We start from the raw sequence: 15,964 nt of genomic DNA, 5'->3' as shown, positions 1-15,964 counted from the left end.
CATCACCGGATGCTTCGTGAAGATCCAAAGAAAGAAGAGAAGATCGAGGCAGCAAACGTAGCGGAGAAGTTGATTCGTAAAGCACATCGCAAGTTGGTGGCACCGCGGAAGGGGAGTCTGAAGAGAGAACCCACACTATTACTACAGGAACTGGTGCAGTGCCTTCGTCAGGGTTCGTAGCCTTAAGAACAGTTCCTGTCTATGTAACTAATCATCATCGGAGAATCAAAGTGAATGCCCTTCTTGACGACGGAAGCAGTAGGACTTACTTAAATAGTGACATTGCAGCAGAACTTGGTCTCGAAGGTAGACCACATGAACTAACGGTTAACGTATTGAATGAAAATCAAGAAACGTTGGCCACCTCAGTTGTGTAATTGATGATCAGCAGTTCTGATGGAAAGGTGTCCAAACTAGCCTCAGCCTATACAGCCGAAAGAGTGACTGGAAGTATGCAAGTGGTGGACTGGAGTAAACATAAGCACAAGTGGAAGCATCTGAAAGGCATCAAGTTCCCTCAGGTTGGACCAAGACCGATTGTTGATCTTCTAATTGGTGTGGACCATGCAGACTTGCTGTACTCGTTGGAGGATCTCAGAGGAAAGGCAGGAGAGCCCATAGCAAGACTGACTCCGCTTGGCTGGACGTGTATTGGGACCCCAGAAATCCCCACGGAAGAAGTTCAGACAAATCTTACATTTTTTTCTGAATGACATGCATGAATTGAACAGTCTTGTCCGCCGTTACTGGGACATTGATGAACCTAAAGAAACTCTGGTTGTCAGACCGGATGAGAAGCTTGATAGGGACATTGTTGCTAAGTCCTTGACCTTCACTGATGGCCACTATGTTGTTGGCATGCCTTGGAAACAGGATCGACCGTCGTTACCTGACAATTACAGCATGGCCTTGAGTCGTCTACAGTGTACTGAGAAGAAATTGAAGCAGTCCCCAGAACTCGGTGAAGTCTACAAAGAAGTACTAGAGACCTATCAAGAGAAGGGATACATCCACAACGTGTCACATGAAGAGGTCAAGCCTGATTAACTTTGGTACCTGCCCCATTTCCCAGTCTTGAAGCCTGACAAACCGACCACCAAGACTCGTATTGTGTTTGACGCGTCAGCGAAATTCAGTGACGTATCTCTGAATGACATTGTACTCCAAGGGCCTAAACTCCAGAAAGACTTGTTTGCGGTACTATTGAGATTTCGCCGCAATCCTGTGGCCCTAATGTGCGACATTCAGGAATGTACCTGCAGATTAAGCTAAGACCTGAAGATCAGCCTTATCATCGCTTCTTGTGGCGAGACTTGCAGTCTGACCGAGAACCTGACGTCTTTGAGTTTGACAGAGTTGTATTCGGAGTGAACTCGTCCCCATTCCAAGCACAGTTTGTTGCTCAAGAACATGCCAGACAACGCCAATCAGAACTTCCCCTAGCGGCGGAAACTGTTTTGGAAAGCACGTACATGGATGACAGCATGGACTCCGTTCCAGATGTCAAAGACCGGTGTAGAGTTGTACAGCCAGCTGTCAAGATTATGGGACTCTGCTGGGATGCATGCCCGGAAATGGCTATCAAACGTGCCAGACGTTTTACTGTCCAATCCAGCTTCAGATTGTGCGACCGAAGTCGACCTCGACAGCGGAGAACTGCCCTCTGTTAAGACACTGGGTGTTTTGTGGTTTCCCATGGAGGATGTGTTCAAGTTTCAAGTTAACCTGCCTACCAAGAGCAATGATCATACGAAGCGCAGTTTCCTAAGGAAGATAGCCACGTTGTTTGACCCTCTTGGTTTGCTGTCGTCGTACACAATGCGTGCCAAAGTCCTGATTCAAGAGATGTGGGCAAGTAATGTCGACTGGGATGAGCCGGTGGATAGAAGGCTGTCGTGGAAGGCTACAAAGTGGTTTGATGAGCTGTCAGTACTACCCACCCTTCACATTCCACGATGCCTGAGAAGCACCACTATAGTAAAAAGCATAACTTTACACACGTTTGTTGACGCATCTCAAGAAGCGTCCGGCGCAGCCTGCTACACCAGACGTCTGTATGAAGACGAGTCTGTTTGTTGTTGTCTTGTGGCTTCAAAGTCTCGTGTTGCACCACTCCAAGCTGTAAGCATACCGCGGTTAGAACTGATGGCGGCTGTAGTAGGGCTTAAGCTCAGCGAGACAGTTGGAAAAGTCCTTGCCATTGAGAGTAGTCACCGAAGCTTCTGGTCTGACAGCATGGATGTGCTTTACTGGATTCGCGGATGCAGTCGAAAGTTCAAGCCATTTGTAGCTAATCGCGTCGGAGCAATCCAAGCCTTGACAAGTCCAAATCAGTGGAAGTATGTGCCAACCGGACAGAACCCAGCTGATCTACTGACCAGAGGAGAAAGTGGCTCTAAGCTGTTGACAAAAGAGAAATGGTGGAACGCACCAGCATTCCTAAAGCAAGATTCAACTGAGTGGCCTGAGACTAAAATTGAGGTCAAGAAAGGACCAGACATTGAAGCCCGTAAGCAGTACCAAGAAGCAGAACAAACAGAGACGCAGACATTCCTTGCTCTGACCAGTGAAGACCGCCTGCAGTCACAAAGATACTCAAGTTGGAGTAAGCTCACCAGAGTCACCGCGAGTGTAGACCGTGACTTTGGTGGACCTTTCATGATCAAACAGGGGAGAGGAAAGACACGCCAGAAGAGATACCTGTGTCTGTTCACTTGTCTAGAGACTAGGGCTGTGCATCTTGAAGTAGCATACAGCCTTGACACTGATTCATTCCTAAATGCATTCTTTCGAATGACGTCACGACTTGGTGTTCCCAAAGATGTTGTTTGTGACAATGGAACTAACTTTGTTGGTGGAAGTAATGAGTTGAAAGAATTAGAAGCCTTAGCCAGAACAAGATCCAAGATATAACATCGAGCCACAGAATCAACTGGCACTTTAACCCGCCTGCTTGGCCGCACTTCAGCGGTGTGCATGAAATAATGATCAAAGCGCCAAAGAAAGCCATTTATGCAATCTTGGGTTCTGCAGATATCACCGATGAGGAACTATTAAGTGCAACTGTTGGCGCAGAACGCTTAATTAACTCTCGGCCACTAATCTATCAATCAGCCGACCCATCGGACCTTGTTCCTCTCACCCCAAACCATTTCCTTCATGGGCAAGTAGGAGGACGATTTGCACAGGACAGTGTTGACACTGAAGACTTCAACCCAATAAAGAGGTGGCGTCGGATCAAGGAACTTGTTCGCAACTTTTGGCATAGGTGGTTGCGTGAGTGGATTCGAGTTTGAGTGCAAGAAAGAAGTGGCGCAGAGATCAACCTAATTTGAAAGTTGGCGATGTGGTGATTGTAATGTCTACAGAAACTCCGAGAGGAAAATGGCCCCTGGGACGCACCATCAAAGTGCTTCCTGGAAAGGACGACCAGGTCCGAGTCGTCGACGTTCAAGTGGGAAAAACGGTGTACAGGAGACCAGTTGTGTAACTTTGCCCATTGAAACCGAACCTTTTTTTTTTCATAGTGTTTTTTTAGTTTGTGCAATTTTGTTGATATTGTCTTATCAAGGAAGGGGAGGATGTTCCGCAGAAAGCCTTGTTGTAAATTAGCAATTCCCTGGGGTCCCCCTCATAATAGGAGTTTTGCACGCATGCGCAGTAAGACCTGTTGTTTCGACCACGAGGTTGCGAGTTGTCGGCCATTTTGAAAAGTGTACACGTTTATCTCCTCGGAAATGAAAATGTTGTATGTTCTGAAGACTGAACTTTTTCGCTGACCTTCGAACCTGGGACATGCGGAACAACACTACTGGAAAAAAGACCTGAAAATATTTCAGGCTCTGAACGGGATTCGAACCTACGACCTTTGCGCTACCGATGCAATGCTCTCCCAACTAAACTCTCAAAACCACATGAGAACGGTCGTGTACGGTGGGTTGGCCCTTTATGTTCAGTGGACGTAATACTCGGCTCAAGTATGTGAATTCCATAGTTGTAGATGTCCAACAGTAGCAATTAAAAGTAGAAAAAAAACATGGAATAAAAAAACCCTGTCCTTAAGTTGACTTAATCTAAAATGTTTGTTCGTATAACAAATTCATAAAAATATTGACAGTTCATTTATGTACTCAGGGTGGTACCCATGATCCTTTTGTATGCAATTAAGCACCTTTATATCGGATTCTGTATAATATGGCACCCATCCTCAAGTGTTAAATAGATCTATAATGCTATGGCGTCGCTGTGTATCAAGGATAATACGAGCACAACGCTTTTGTATTTATATTGTCTTGGTTGCAGCAGCTTGTCCATGTTACGCTGCAATATAATATTTATCACTGCTATTTGTGTTATATTTTTAATCAAGCTAAACTACGATGGCCGAAGACCAAGAGTTTATCAGTGGCTTAATTAAAGCATTACAATAAAGTACGAGTTCTGCTGTTGGTAAATAAGCCTTACAATTCTGTTGAGTATGCCTATACGCTTTGTTATCTTCTTACATAAAGAATCAATATAGACATCGAAACTGAGTTGTTGGTCAGGTAAAAGGCTCATCAGCTCAATGTTTTCAACCCTTTCTAATTCACTGCCTTTAAGCTGAATCTCAAGATTGCGATCTTCTTTATTTAAACTTCTCCATAGGCGTGGTCCATCGATTAGTATTGTCTTCATCTCGGAGCAATTAACAGATAGATTGTTGACCATTCATCGACGTTGGCGACCTCTCGGCTGAGAGTGTTCTTTAGCATAACCAGAAGACGCTAGTAGGGTAGTGTAGTCGGCAAACATGTCGATGTGCGTGTGGATATGTAGGGGTAGATCATTGATGAACATCAGAAGAACTGAAGTTGAAAGAGTTGTGAAGTCGCTAGCTAACAAAAAAGCACCTGGCACTGACAAAATACCATCCCGTGTCATAAAGGAATCTGCTTCTGCTACCATTCCATCGATAACCTCTATTATAAACAGTTCATTCAATTGTGGTGTTTTCCCTAGTGTCTGGAAAACGGCTGAGGTATGTCCAATTCCAAAAGAAGGTGATCGCGAAGTAGCGAGTAATAATAGACCGATTTCACTTTTGCCTATTATATCAACGGTGTGTGAAAAAATTGCATTTGATCAGCTCACATCAAAGTGGAAACAAGAAGTGGCATTCAACCGAAATTTCATTAATATCCTCTACAGACGCAATCTTACGAGCGATTGACCAAACTAAAGCTACAGCAGTAGTGTACCTAGACATGAGCAAGGCCTTCGACAGTATCAAGCATGAACTTTAGAACCACAAGAAACTCACAACAACTGAATATTCCTCTGTGCAAAACCACTGCTGGTCAGAGATCTTTTTATTACAGAATAGTAAAACTATGGAACTCTTTAGACAAAGACTTAAAACTATGCGAGAGTCATGCAAATTTTAAGAAAACTCTGAAGACAAAGCTTCTCAGTGAGTTCTTAAATTAAATTTTTCTTATTTCTTTTATTTTTCTTCCTTTCCATTTTTTTTTTTATATAATTAGTGTACTTCATACATAATATATAACTAGTGTACTTTGTACTTATCTCACCTCATGTATTATATTGTTCACTGAAAAACCTTTTAAGGAGTGTACTATAAAATTTTATCTTATCTTTATCTTTACCCAATATGGAACCCTGGGGCACACCCGCTGTAATCAGTCCTAAAAGTCGATATCTGTCCTTTAAATGAAACCAATTGAGTACGTTCGGTTAAGTATGACTGGTCATGAACCAGCCCTTATCTACAATCGTGGGCAAAAGTCTTTGAGACACTTACGTAATTTAATGAATTATCTGTGTTTTACTACTGAAGTTTGAAAAAAGCGCTGCTTTCCTTTTAAAAACGCGTTGCTCTTCCCCCTCCCCACCCAATACAATGTTGAAAATCAGAAGAAATTGCTGGTAGTAGTTTTCAACATTGCATGGTGGAATGAGAGGCCAGGTTAGGCAGGTGAAGTTGTATTCGCGTCTGGCGTGTGTCCAAAAGTGCAAATTTGTCCCGAGACTTTTGTCCATGATTGTAGTTTATAGGCTTGAAGCATTCTGAGCAGAATCACATGATCAACCATTTCAAAAGCCTTTTTTTAATCTACAAGAACCATACCATTGACGCGGTTTCTATCTAGATTAAATAGCAAACTGTCAACTATATATGCCAGCGCCATTTCTGTGCTGTACTGCTTTCTGAATCCAGACTGGTTCTTATAAATAAGGCCATGAACATCGAGATATTCGAACAAATGATCATGCACGTGGCGTTCAATGATTTTTGTACGGCACCGGAATTAGTGAAATGGCCTATAGTTGTTGACATCATCCACATTGCAAGTATGGTATAAAGGGCAGTCACGCTGGCTTTTTTCCAACTACAGGGAAACGATCCTGATGAGAGGGACAGGTTAATGAGCTTCGCTATAGAGGGCGCAAGTTCCGTTATGCCATATTGCAATGGAAAGATAAACGTAACTGGTTCGAGTGGCCTTATTAACGGAGTAAATTTGTACAGGATTATACAGGTTGAGATTTCAGAATGAGGCTGTTGGCCGTGTTAACGGGGTGGTTGGACTGACGGAATTTTCTTGTAAGAAAATGTAAGGGCGTTTCGCTGGGATAAAAAAACACTGGCCGTAATCACGAGGTGACCATATTAACGAGGTGATCGTGAGGCGGAGTTCCACTGTAGTGTTCACCTGTCAAATAGCCTGAAATGTCAGTCATCTCCCGCCCTTGGCTGAGGACGGGAGATGAAAGTATAGTTGTTGGAAAAGTGCTGGAAAGCCAGCAGCCTCCTTAACCGGAAAAATCTGGAAATTCCAGAAGGAAAATAAAATAAGACAGTGGCCAAATCTGAGTGAGAAATTTTCGAAATTTAGGTTAACTTTGGAAATCGTCGGAATAGCGGTTTTAGCGTCCCTCACAGCTGTCTCTGGTTTAGCCAAAATTCAGTCTAAATAACTTTCCGTCACAGCCAAAAACCAATCACTTGTTTAATAGTGTTACCACCCATTTCGTAACATAAAATGTTGGAGTAATTAACTATGCGTTTTTAAAAGTTAAGTGAGTTGTATTCATCTTTATGGAAAACTTTTTCGGTGTTCGTTGTATTATTTTCCTGTCACTTCCCCAGTAAGTCTAACATGTTGTTAACTTGTTTTAATCGCGCGCGCATTACCCCATTGCAAGTACATGTTTGCGGTTGGATTTCAGCATAATTTGCCACGGAAAACAGCTAGTTTTTCAGATGGAAGCCGTTAATGGTTTGTGGTCAGCAATATGCCTCTATTCTGGTATTCCTGGTTTAAGTGGAGCCTCATTAACTTGATTTGGTTACAGTAGGTTGATTCAACCCTACCGCGCGCGTGGCGTGTAAACAAAGCCTTTCGTGATGCGCAAAACGTGTGCGCACTAACAAAACGTATCTCCTCAGTTTTTAGCTCTGCTGGGCTCCTCCCAGCGAGAGATGAGCCAGGAATATTATCCTCACAAAGCAAAACAGACATGTCAACCCAGTCACTTCTCTGGTCATCTGTAATTTTTATCCTACAACGCCTCGTTTTCGCGTTTGACCGCTCGCTCGTCCCACGAGGGCCGGTATTCGGGAATACAGTTTATGAGTCACTAAAGTTTGCGTGTTTTTGACCAGACGTGGGCCGTAATGAATTTGTGATTTTTTGGCGGGTTTGAAAACTATTTAAGAAAAAAATCCAGCACTTTTCTAGGCTTACCATAGGCTAGACCATCTCCGGGCTAAATATGAAAAATTTTGATTTTTTATCATGTGCCACATATTTCCGATATATGGCTTGGTCTTAGTAGACATTCCTTCTTAAGATGCATTAATTTAACGCCATTCTTTTTAAATCGCCTTTATAAAGTGCATCGATCGTTAATTTCCTACAATAAGGTAGTTTACCCTTCTCATTCGCGTAAAATGTCATTTCATGACCTGATTTATCAAAGCGGCAAACTCCGATTTGGTTATTTAGGTTCCCTGGGAGATTACCAAGACCCTATATACGACCGTTGCATGGAAATTTTGCGCTCTCGCAAGTCTTCTCTACTCGACGGTATAATTAAAGCGAGTTTCTCTACCCACCGTCCCTTCAACGACAGCGACGCTAGCATATCTCTTCTCCCAATCTCAATCTTAGTTTCATTTAAGCTGCGGTTCTTTTAGTTGAAGTTTCGGCAATGTGAACATCTTCTGAACAATCCAAACCCTACTTCGGTCCCCTGAATTTTACCAAGCTAAGATTACACCAAAACTCAATTGAGTATTTTGACTTTGTTTGCCTACATTTTTATTAATTCGAACAAGCGGATTTTTCGTTGAAAATTACAGAAACCAGATGAAACTTTTTCGTTCCACTAACAACAACAACGTTATTTGTACTCATTCAGCTAGAAATTGAATGAACAAAAATAAGTTTAAAATAAAAAGAGTACATGGCTGCCAGAAATAACCCTAATGGGCTAAAAAGACTGGGCAGCCATTCCTAGTGATTTAAACAGTTATTCGCCCAACTGATTGAACTTTATAGTAAATCACAAATACAACATGTCCTAGCGCCCAAGTTGTTGTCGATATGTTATAAAAGAATTTGTTCATGCCTTTAGCTGTGCGTATATCGAGTTATGGATGTACTTGGGAAGTTTAGAGAACACTGAAGAAGCTAGAGCTACTCTCGGCAGCGCCTCGTGGAACTTCAGCACTTTCTCTCTTGTCTCCAAACTTCCCGCCTTCATCCATAACTCGATATACGCACGCAAAGCATGAACCAGTTCTTTAAGAGGCCATTTCCGAGTTTCTTTGTGCCTCTGTTTCAAAACGAGTCTTGGTGCAAAACCTTTCATGCGAAAATGAGTTTGATTTGCATGAAAATGAACCTGCAGGCGGAACGCATTTCCATATGAATGGTTTCGAGGCAAAAGACAACTCGGAAATGGTCTACTAGCAGACCACGAACGAAGTATGAAGTCAATCAGTAGAAACCGAAGCCTTAAGCTTAACCTTATTTATTTACTTATAACACGCTTATCCTTTTCGTCCCGGCTAGAACATAGAGCCGCAGTCATACACCGCTACTGAACCCTGTCCTGTGCTTTGTTTTGTGTTTCGTCCCACAAGATCTTGATCCATTTCTTCCAGCTCCTTCAACACTGTCCTCCTCCAGGTAGTTTTTCGCCTGACTCTCTTTCTTCTCCCAGTTGGTGTCCATCTCAAGGCAACTATTGTTGTCCTTTCATTGGAGTCATCCTCAGTACATTACCAGGCCATCGTAATCTGCGATTTTAATCCCTTTTTATCCTGGGCTTTTTGTCCCTTTTTCAGTGTGAACCGGAGGGAATGGGGTCGGGTGTTGGTGCACCCCGCTTTCTTTGTCCAGAAATCTTGACTTAACAATTAACTTACACATCTTGAAAAGCATTTAAATTTGTTGAAGAAGAGTGAATCTTTTGACTTAAAATATCTATAAAAATCCAACATCATTCAAAAACAGAAATTTAAACTCTGAAAAACACCAAATTTCGACGAAGGCTTTTCGAAAATACAGTTACTGTAAAAATTCCATGTCACGTGAACAGACTATTGAGATACCAATGCAATAGATATATCTATATCTAGTCTTTAAAGAAATAATTCCTTTTTCAGAGTTAAATTCATGGCACGCTTTTTGGCCGTTACTAGGATTATCATTAAAACGAAAGTTAAACTCCAGTGCGAGGCTAGGGAAAAGGGTAGGCAGACAGTCACTTTCATGGATTGAAAAAGTTGGCCAAGCAAGCCTGTACACTTTATAATAACAAGGGGCAAGGGAGGGAAATTAAAGCCGGTTAAATCGAACACGTGATCAGATCGAGTTCTCGCAGCATTCTAACAGTTCTACATCGCAGACTCGGTAATACTTCCCCTACACTTCCCTCGCCCACAGTAAAATTTATATTATTGTTATTATTACGAAAAACCGACATGAAAACGATGAAAACAGCTATGCCTAATAATGACCGCACAGAAGTCGAAATGAAAATTTCAAAGCATTAACTTTTTTAGAAGCAGCTGAAAGGAAGTAGAAACGAAATTAGCGTCCTCTAAGTTGGGTGCGTTATCTGTCAAATAATCAATAGGATGACAAGATGATTAAAAACTGGTGTAGTGACTGTCAACATGAGCGGGGTTAGAACGTCAGAAAGCAGCAAATATTGGGCAAGAAATACGTGTTGACTAGTTAACTCCTAAAGTGACTATTGCGGTATTTTGAGGTATTATCAAGTCGGGTGTATTTAAATTTTCCTCAGAAATGTTATAACTGAGAGGTATTTGCCAATCATTTACAATAGGCCTTCTCTCTGCACCTTAGCCAAAAATAATTGTTTTGCGAATGTTTTTAAAGTTGCTTTGAGTTAACGTTAGGCATTAATGCAAAACAAGGACTATTTTAACCTTAATTTAAAAAAAATATTATAGTTAAAATAATGACCTTTATTAAAAGGATGGAGGTCTTTGGTCGTGTATGAAATAAAAAGAGAACAAAAGAAATTGGAAGACAATTCACCTGGACTACTGAGAGAATCTGGGCAAACATCATTGATACTGAACAAAAAACAAATTCTTAGAACGTTAAAAACCACAAAATCCTGAAAAAAAAAAGAAGGCACCGGCCTTTCATAAACATAGTAGACTACGTCTGCTAAAACATACATCAATGTTAGAGGACTGAACTTGATTTGTATATTTCGTGCTCCGCCAGCAAGTTTTAGTTACGTCAGTAGCTTGTTGTTTATTTCTTGATTCCAGACAGTTCAGCCAATTGTTATTCAACGGCATAGCATATTGACAGTTTGTTTACACGAAGATACTTAGTTCAGAATTAATGCAATTTTACTGCTCTCCCGTTTTGGAGGTTGAATCAACTTCCCGACAATGCTGGTTGTTTTTTGTTTTTTTTTTTGGTTTTTTTTTTTGGCAACGCAGTTTAGAGAGTCTTTAGACATATTTCATGGTATATTTCCTGATACTTTTTTTTTACCATAGATATCACCTCTTGCATGTTTAGTGCAAAGTTCTTATGCGGAAAATTCAGTTTGAAGCGTGATGTTTGTCTTTTTGTCACAGACAGATGAAAAGCGAGACGAACAAATATTCAACTAATTACTATTTAACGCCAGAGCATTTTGACATATTGTTGACATTTAATTCTTCTACTAACTTACGCAATATGAGTTTTAACTTCTAGTTTGCAGAGACTGTTCTTCATTAGCACTGAGACCAATCGCTAAAGCCCAGGTCAAACGGCGCATGATATTTGATGATATTTGATGATAGTCGGTGAAAGTTCAGGGAAAATCATTCAACTATCATCGACTATCATACGCCGTTTCCCGACCAGGGCTTAAGAAGTTCCTTCTTGACAAGGTAGGCTTCATGACATTATAAACTTTTTTGCTGATTCTTTTTATTACATTGTGATAGTCAAACCATTTGGCCCAGTCAGTTAGGATGGTTGCTGCGTTAAAAACATCGTATTAAATTCAAAGTAGAAACCGAGAGAAAGTCAATTGCATTCACTTTTGAGTTAATTCGTTTCTACTCTTTCTTTTTTTCTTTCAATACGATTAAAGCAGGTAGTGGCAATATTCCAGTAAAAAAACAAGTCCTATGAATTAAAAGCGGCCCATGTTAAAAACATCACACTTAGTGAAACGCGTATCCTCTGCATTACAGTTATTTTACTGTTTTGGAGAACTCCTTGAGTTTACGTCTTGCTTAACTGTCCAATGTCTGAAAACACAACCGGGAATTCGAATGGCAAGTCTCCTGTGATCTGTTGGTAAGAGCAAATATTTTATGCAGTTCTTTACAAAAATAGAGAAACAGCTGAACCTCTCGATTAATAGAACTCTTTCAAGCTGCTACAAAATTGAGCCTGGTATTGCAGGCGTTCCAGTAATAAGAAATTCAAAACTTTAAAGTTTCAAATACAGGTCTGCATCAAATTCGCCTAGGCTGTAGCCCTAAATATTATAAAGGCATCTTTCGCAACATTTTCCCTTACCGCCGAAAACAAGAAAGTTATAGCTACCCCGCAAATGATGAGAACAATTATAGGCCAAAAAAATAAAAAGACGACAAAGGTGGGCTTACACTATTGTATAAATTCCGGGTTGCAGCATTTAGAAAATTATCGAGGTCTGTAACTTTCAGTTGAAAGGGTCTTTTAAACGAAGACAGTCATTCAGGAAGATTAAGCAGAGAAAAAACCTGGGTAAAGTTCGATGTTAAAATCAAGCGTCATATAGTCTGAGGCTGGCGAAATGAGAAAATTTAACGAGTCGAGTATTATTGGAAATAAAGTAAGCTATATTCATTGATCCACAGTTAGTTACGTAAAAAGACCTGCCTGTATTTTTTTTTCTTGACACGGATTATGCGAGATTCGTCGTCGAGGTCTAATGTTGAACCATAAAGTACAGTCGCAAATACGCATCAATTCAAAATGAAACATTAAGCCCAGCGTTTAGCTCAAAGACCTAAGACAAAATGAATTCTCTTTAACCTTTAATCTTTCAACTGTTGCAAGAGTTTTGAACGTTTCGGTTTTTGTACATAGCGCAATGTCTAAAACAAAATTATTCATTCGAATTATTTAAAAGAACGGAAGGTTTCTACATTTCAATATTCTCAGGTTAGAACAAGAAAAATACTGAGGTTGTGCCATCGGGTAGCAGTATTTTAGAGTAGAGTTGCATTGTCCTCACCTGCTTAAAATTAAAATGCATCAATTTTTAGTCAACAATTATTTAACTTCCCACTATTCAATATCACATAAGTGGAGGCAAAATTGTCAATTTTTATGCTCGACCAAATGATTTCTTTGCAGGGTGACTGTTTACCATTGCTGAGCTGCTTGTCAGACCCACTCACCAAGAACTGAAGTTTCCTATTGACAAGGTAGGTTAAACTGAGACACACTGAATTTTTACTGATAATTGTTATTGTAGGTACATCCTGTTTAGTGAATAAAAAACATCAAGAAAAAATAAAAATGCCCAATAATATGATGAGAGCTCTTCAAAATCACTATATTTAAGTGCAAAGTAAGCCAAGTGAATATCATAAACAATTCTTGGTGAATACAGTTACTTCTATGTTTTAAAGCAAATTTAGTTTTAACTAGCCATTAGTTTTATTTTGGGTCCAAATGACAGTCTTCGAGGCAGCGGACTCAAGGTTTACCGAAAGGTAGACAGTTACCGGATAACAGTCAAAACAACTATTATTCAAGGCCACCACAATGTAATAGTCGATACTGAACAGAGAGTTAGTAATTCGCCTAAGTAAAATTAGAGCCTTTGATATCCCTGAATAACTTTAAATTTCTAAGGCAGCTGAAATGAAGTCTTAAAGGAAAAGAAATTTTGAATAACTTGCGTTTTTTATTTAATAAAATCATCCATCGGCAAGATAGTTACGCACCGAAATCCGTTTTACACGAACAAAGTAAACCGGTCTACATTTGGCCAAACCTTCACGGCTCTCAGTCAGCAAATGTTCGTACAGTTCAGTCATAAATAAAGAAAATAATGTTAATAATAAAGAAGAATTTAATTTAGTGAGGAGGAGTACTCAAAGAGTAAAATCGTGCCTCATTCTTGGCTAATATTATTTTCACAATTGATTTGAGAGTTCCGAAACGAACGGTTCATAGTTTTTTGAAGGCGAAAAGCATTAAGAAGATCAAGCAGCGACGAATGTTGGTGGGTGTAGCTTAATTAATAAGTCATAACTTCAGGCGTGATATTTTCGGATGTCAGTAAAAAAGGGAATTCGGTGAGGTTGAGAATTATAGAGAAGAGACGTGTGCTACCTTAACAGCGAATATTTAGACCTAATCTTAGGGCAGTTTCTAAGAAAGGGCTGTTGCCTTCTTTGACACAAATGAATGCGAACATTAGACGGTCATCGCCGAAACAAATGATATCATTCTTGAAGAGAAATAGCAAATGCCTTGCCAAGAGGTTTCTCAGTAGAAATCTAGAGAACGTTAAGTTTAAGTACTGTTTTAACACCAACAGAAAAACGTTCTGTGCGGGAAACGTTTTCACGCCGTGAATGTTACATTTGCTGTTTCAATGTTTTTTCTTCTAACCTTTTTATGGAGTTTCTAGTTGACATCAAATAATACTCTGCAGAAAAAAATAGAAATTCTTTTGTTTTCAGATCAGCAAGCAAAGTAAGAATGGTATTAAACTTATCTAGACGCCATTATATTGTTTTCTCGTGACGGTTTGGTGCAATGCAAGTTTTCTAGACAGTCCAAGATGGAAATACGACAACATTATTTAAGTCAATAGTTATTTAGCATCATATAAATTTAACATTTTGTTTTCACCTACATTTGTCATTTTTCCATTAGGCAAATATTATATCTCTCTTTGAAGTGTGACTGGCTTTCATTTACACTGAGTCTACTTATCAGGATCTACAGTTTTCTATCAAGGTGGGTTGAAGTCTATGCCAAAATAGATGATAATGTCCACTGTCAGTTAAAACAGTTTTATAGCATGGAGAGTTAATATATTTTTTTGTGCACAGCTAATTGCATATATAGACGTTATGGTGATGTGTTAAATTTGAACGCCATAGGGCACGTTTTTCCACCGCCTTGCACTAAAATTGTTGTAAAATATTTAAGCGCTTACATGCAAGAATAGCGAAGAAAGGAACGTTTTCCTTCAAGAAAAAAAAATCGCTTTATTTAGGTTCGTTACCTGTCTTGTGCTGTTCATAAATGGATTGCGAGACATCCCGACAAAAGCAATTTGTATTGAATGGAAAATTAAACTTTAGACAAAAAACTTGCTCATCAATAACTGCGTATTTACTTCTATCTATATCAGTCTATCTCTTATAGAGGTGCATTACTTTTTTAGGATATATTTGTGCTTAAACTGTTAAAGCTGTCTATGTCTTTACAGAAAAAAAAAACTAACAGATCTTTTAACAAAAAGATTCACCAGAGAGAGCATCTTGTTTACAACTTGGTAAGTTGAAGACGTTTCAACTTTTTTTTTTCACTTATCTTCGCAATATTTGTTCTGGTAACTGTTTTCGTACAAGTTTGGAAAGAACTTTAAATGTTTACTGCTGAGCTCTATGATCTTTGTTTTTACAATGCTATAACAATCACTCTTTGAGAAAGCTTGAAAATAAATGTAATGTCAATTCAAACATTTCATTACCATGGAAAGTGTTACTTAGTTGTTTGTGTGCGGGGAAGTGAAAATAGACGTTGTGTTGGTGCACATTTTAAACAAGTTTCGGGATGCGACACATTTTCTTGTTCATCATTGTTCAATTATTGAAAGATGCTTAGGTCCTTAACAGATAAAACTTGTTCTCTACATTCAAAATTTGTCTGGGATCACAACAAGACCATTTAAATAATGAAAGACGCTGTTAGAAAGGAACTCAGTGTGTGAAATATTCAGAATTGTTCTAAAATATCTATTGGATACCGTGGAGGTGCGGTAGCCTCATATTTAGTGCGCTCGTCGCCGGATCGAGCGGTCCGGGTTCGAGCCGTGGCCGGGGACATTGTGTTGTGTTGTGCTCTTGGGCAAGACACTTAACTCTCACAGTGCCTCTCTCCACCCAGGAGTATAAATGGGTACCGGCGAATTGCTTGGGAAACTTAACAAATTGCGGGGGAGTGACCTGCGATAGACTAGCATCCCGTCCAGGGGGAGTAGAAATACTCCTAGCCGCTTCATGCCACACGAACAGGGATAAGCTCCGACAGCTATGAGCCAGTCTGCTCCAAGGCTTTACTTTTTGTTGTTGCTTTGCCGTTGATCTTTCCCAAGGTTATGATGTTCTCCCTTCGAGACTATTTAGTAGTTAAGTCCATTTGAACGTTTTAATACCAAGATAAGCGTT

General features: G+C 40.0%; 2 protein-coding genes and 1 pseudogene across 2 annotated transcripts; all 3 read left to right on the top strand.

Moving 5' to 3' along the window:
* The first annotated feature begins 380 nt into the window (after positions 1-380).
* Positions 381-1,490, top strand: LOC145500429 (uncharacterized; annotated as a pseudogene).
* A 205-nt stretch (positions 1,491-1,695) lies between these two features.
* LOC145501804 (uncharacterized) lies at positions 1,696-2,913 on the top strand. The gene has a single exon (XM_081481196.1). It carries the CDS (start codon positions 1,696-1,698, stop codon positions 2,911-2,913), a length of 1,218 nt encoding a protein of 405 aa, XP_081337322.1.
* A 71-nt stretch (positions 2,914-2,984) lies between these two features.
* Positions 2,985-3,490, top strand: LOC145501803 (uncharacterized). The gene is made up of 2 exons (XM_081481195.1): positions 2,985-3,276; positions 3,369-3,490. The coding sequence occupies exons 1-2, from the start codon at positions 2,985-2,987 to the stop codon at positions 3,488-3,490; spliced, it is 414 nt and encodes a 137-aa protein (XP_081337321.1).
* The last annotated feature ends 12,474 nt before the right edge of the window (positions 3,491-15,964 follow it).

This window comes from Orbicella franksi, chromosome 10 (genome assembly GCF_964199315.1).
Source record: "Orbicella franksi chromosome 10, jaOrbFran1.1, whole genome shotgun sequence".
In the NCBI taxonomy this organism is placed as follows: domain Eukaryota; kingdom Metazoa; phylum Cnidaria; class Anthozoa; order Scleractinia; family Merulinidae; genus Orbicella; species Orbicella franksi.
Note: the sequence above shows the minus strand (reverse complement) of the source record. Positions and strands in the feature narration are given on the sequence as shown.

What these genes read in the sequence shown, in the direction of transcription:
- LOC145501803 (XM_081481195.1), top strand. Translation starts at nt 2,985, where the DNA reads ATGATCAAAGCGCCAAAGAAAGCCATTTATGCAATCTTGGGTTCTGCA. An exon ending in CTTTTGGCATAGGTGGTTGC is followed by an intron (nt 3,277 to 3,368) that starts GTGAGTGGATTC and finishes TAATGTCTACAG; the next exon opens with AAACTCCGAGAGGAAAATGG.
- LOC145501804 (XM_081481196.1), top strand. Translation starts at nt 1,696, where the DNA reads ATGGAGGATGTGTTCAAGTTTCAAGTTAACCTGCCTACCAAGAGCAAT.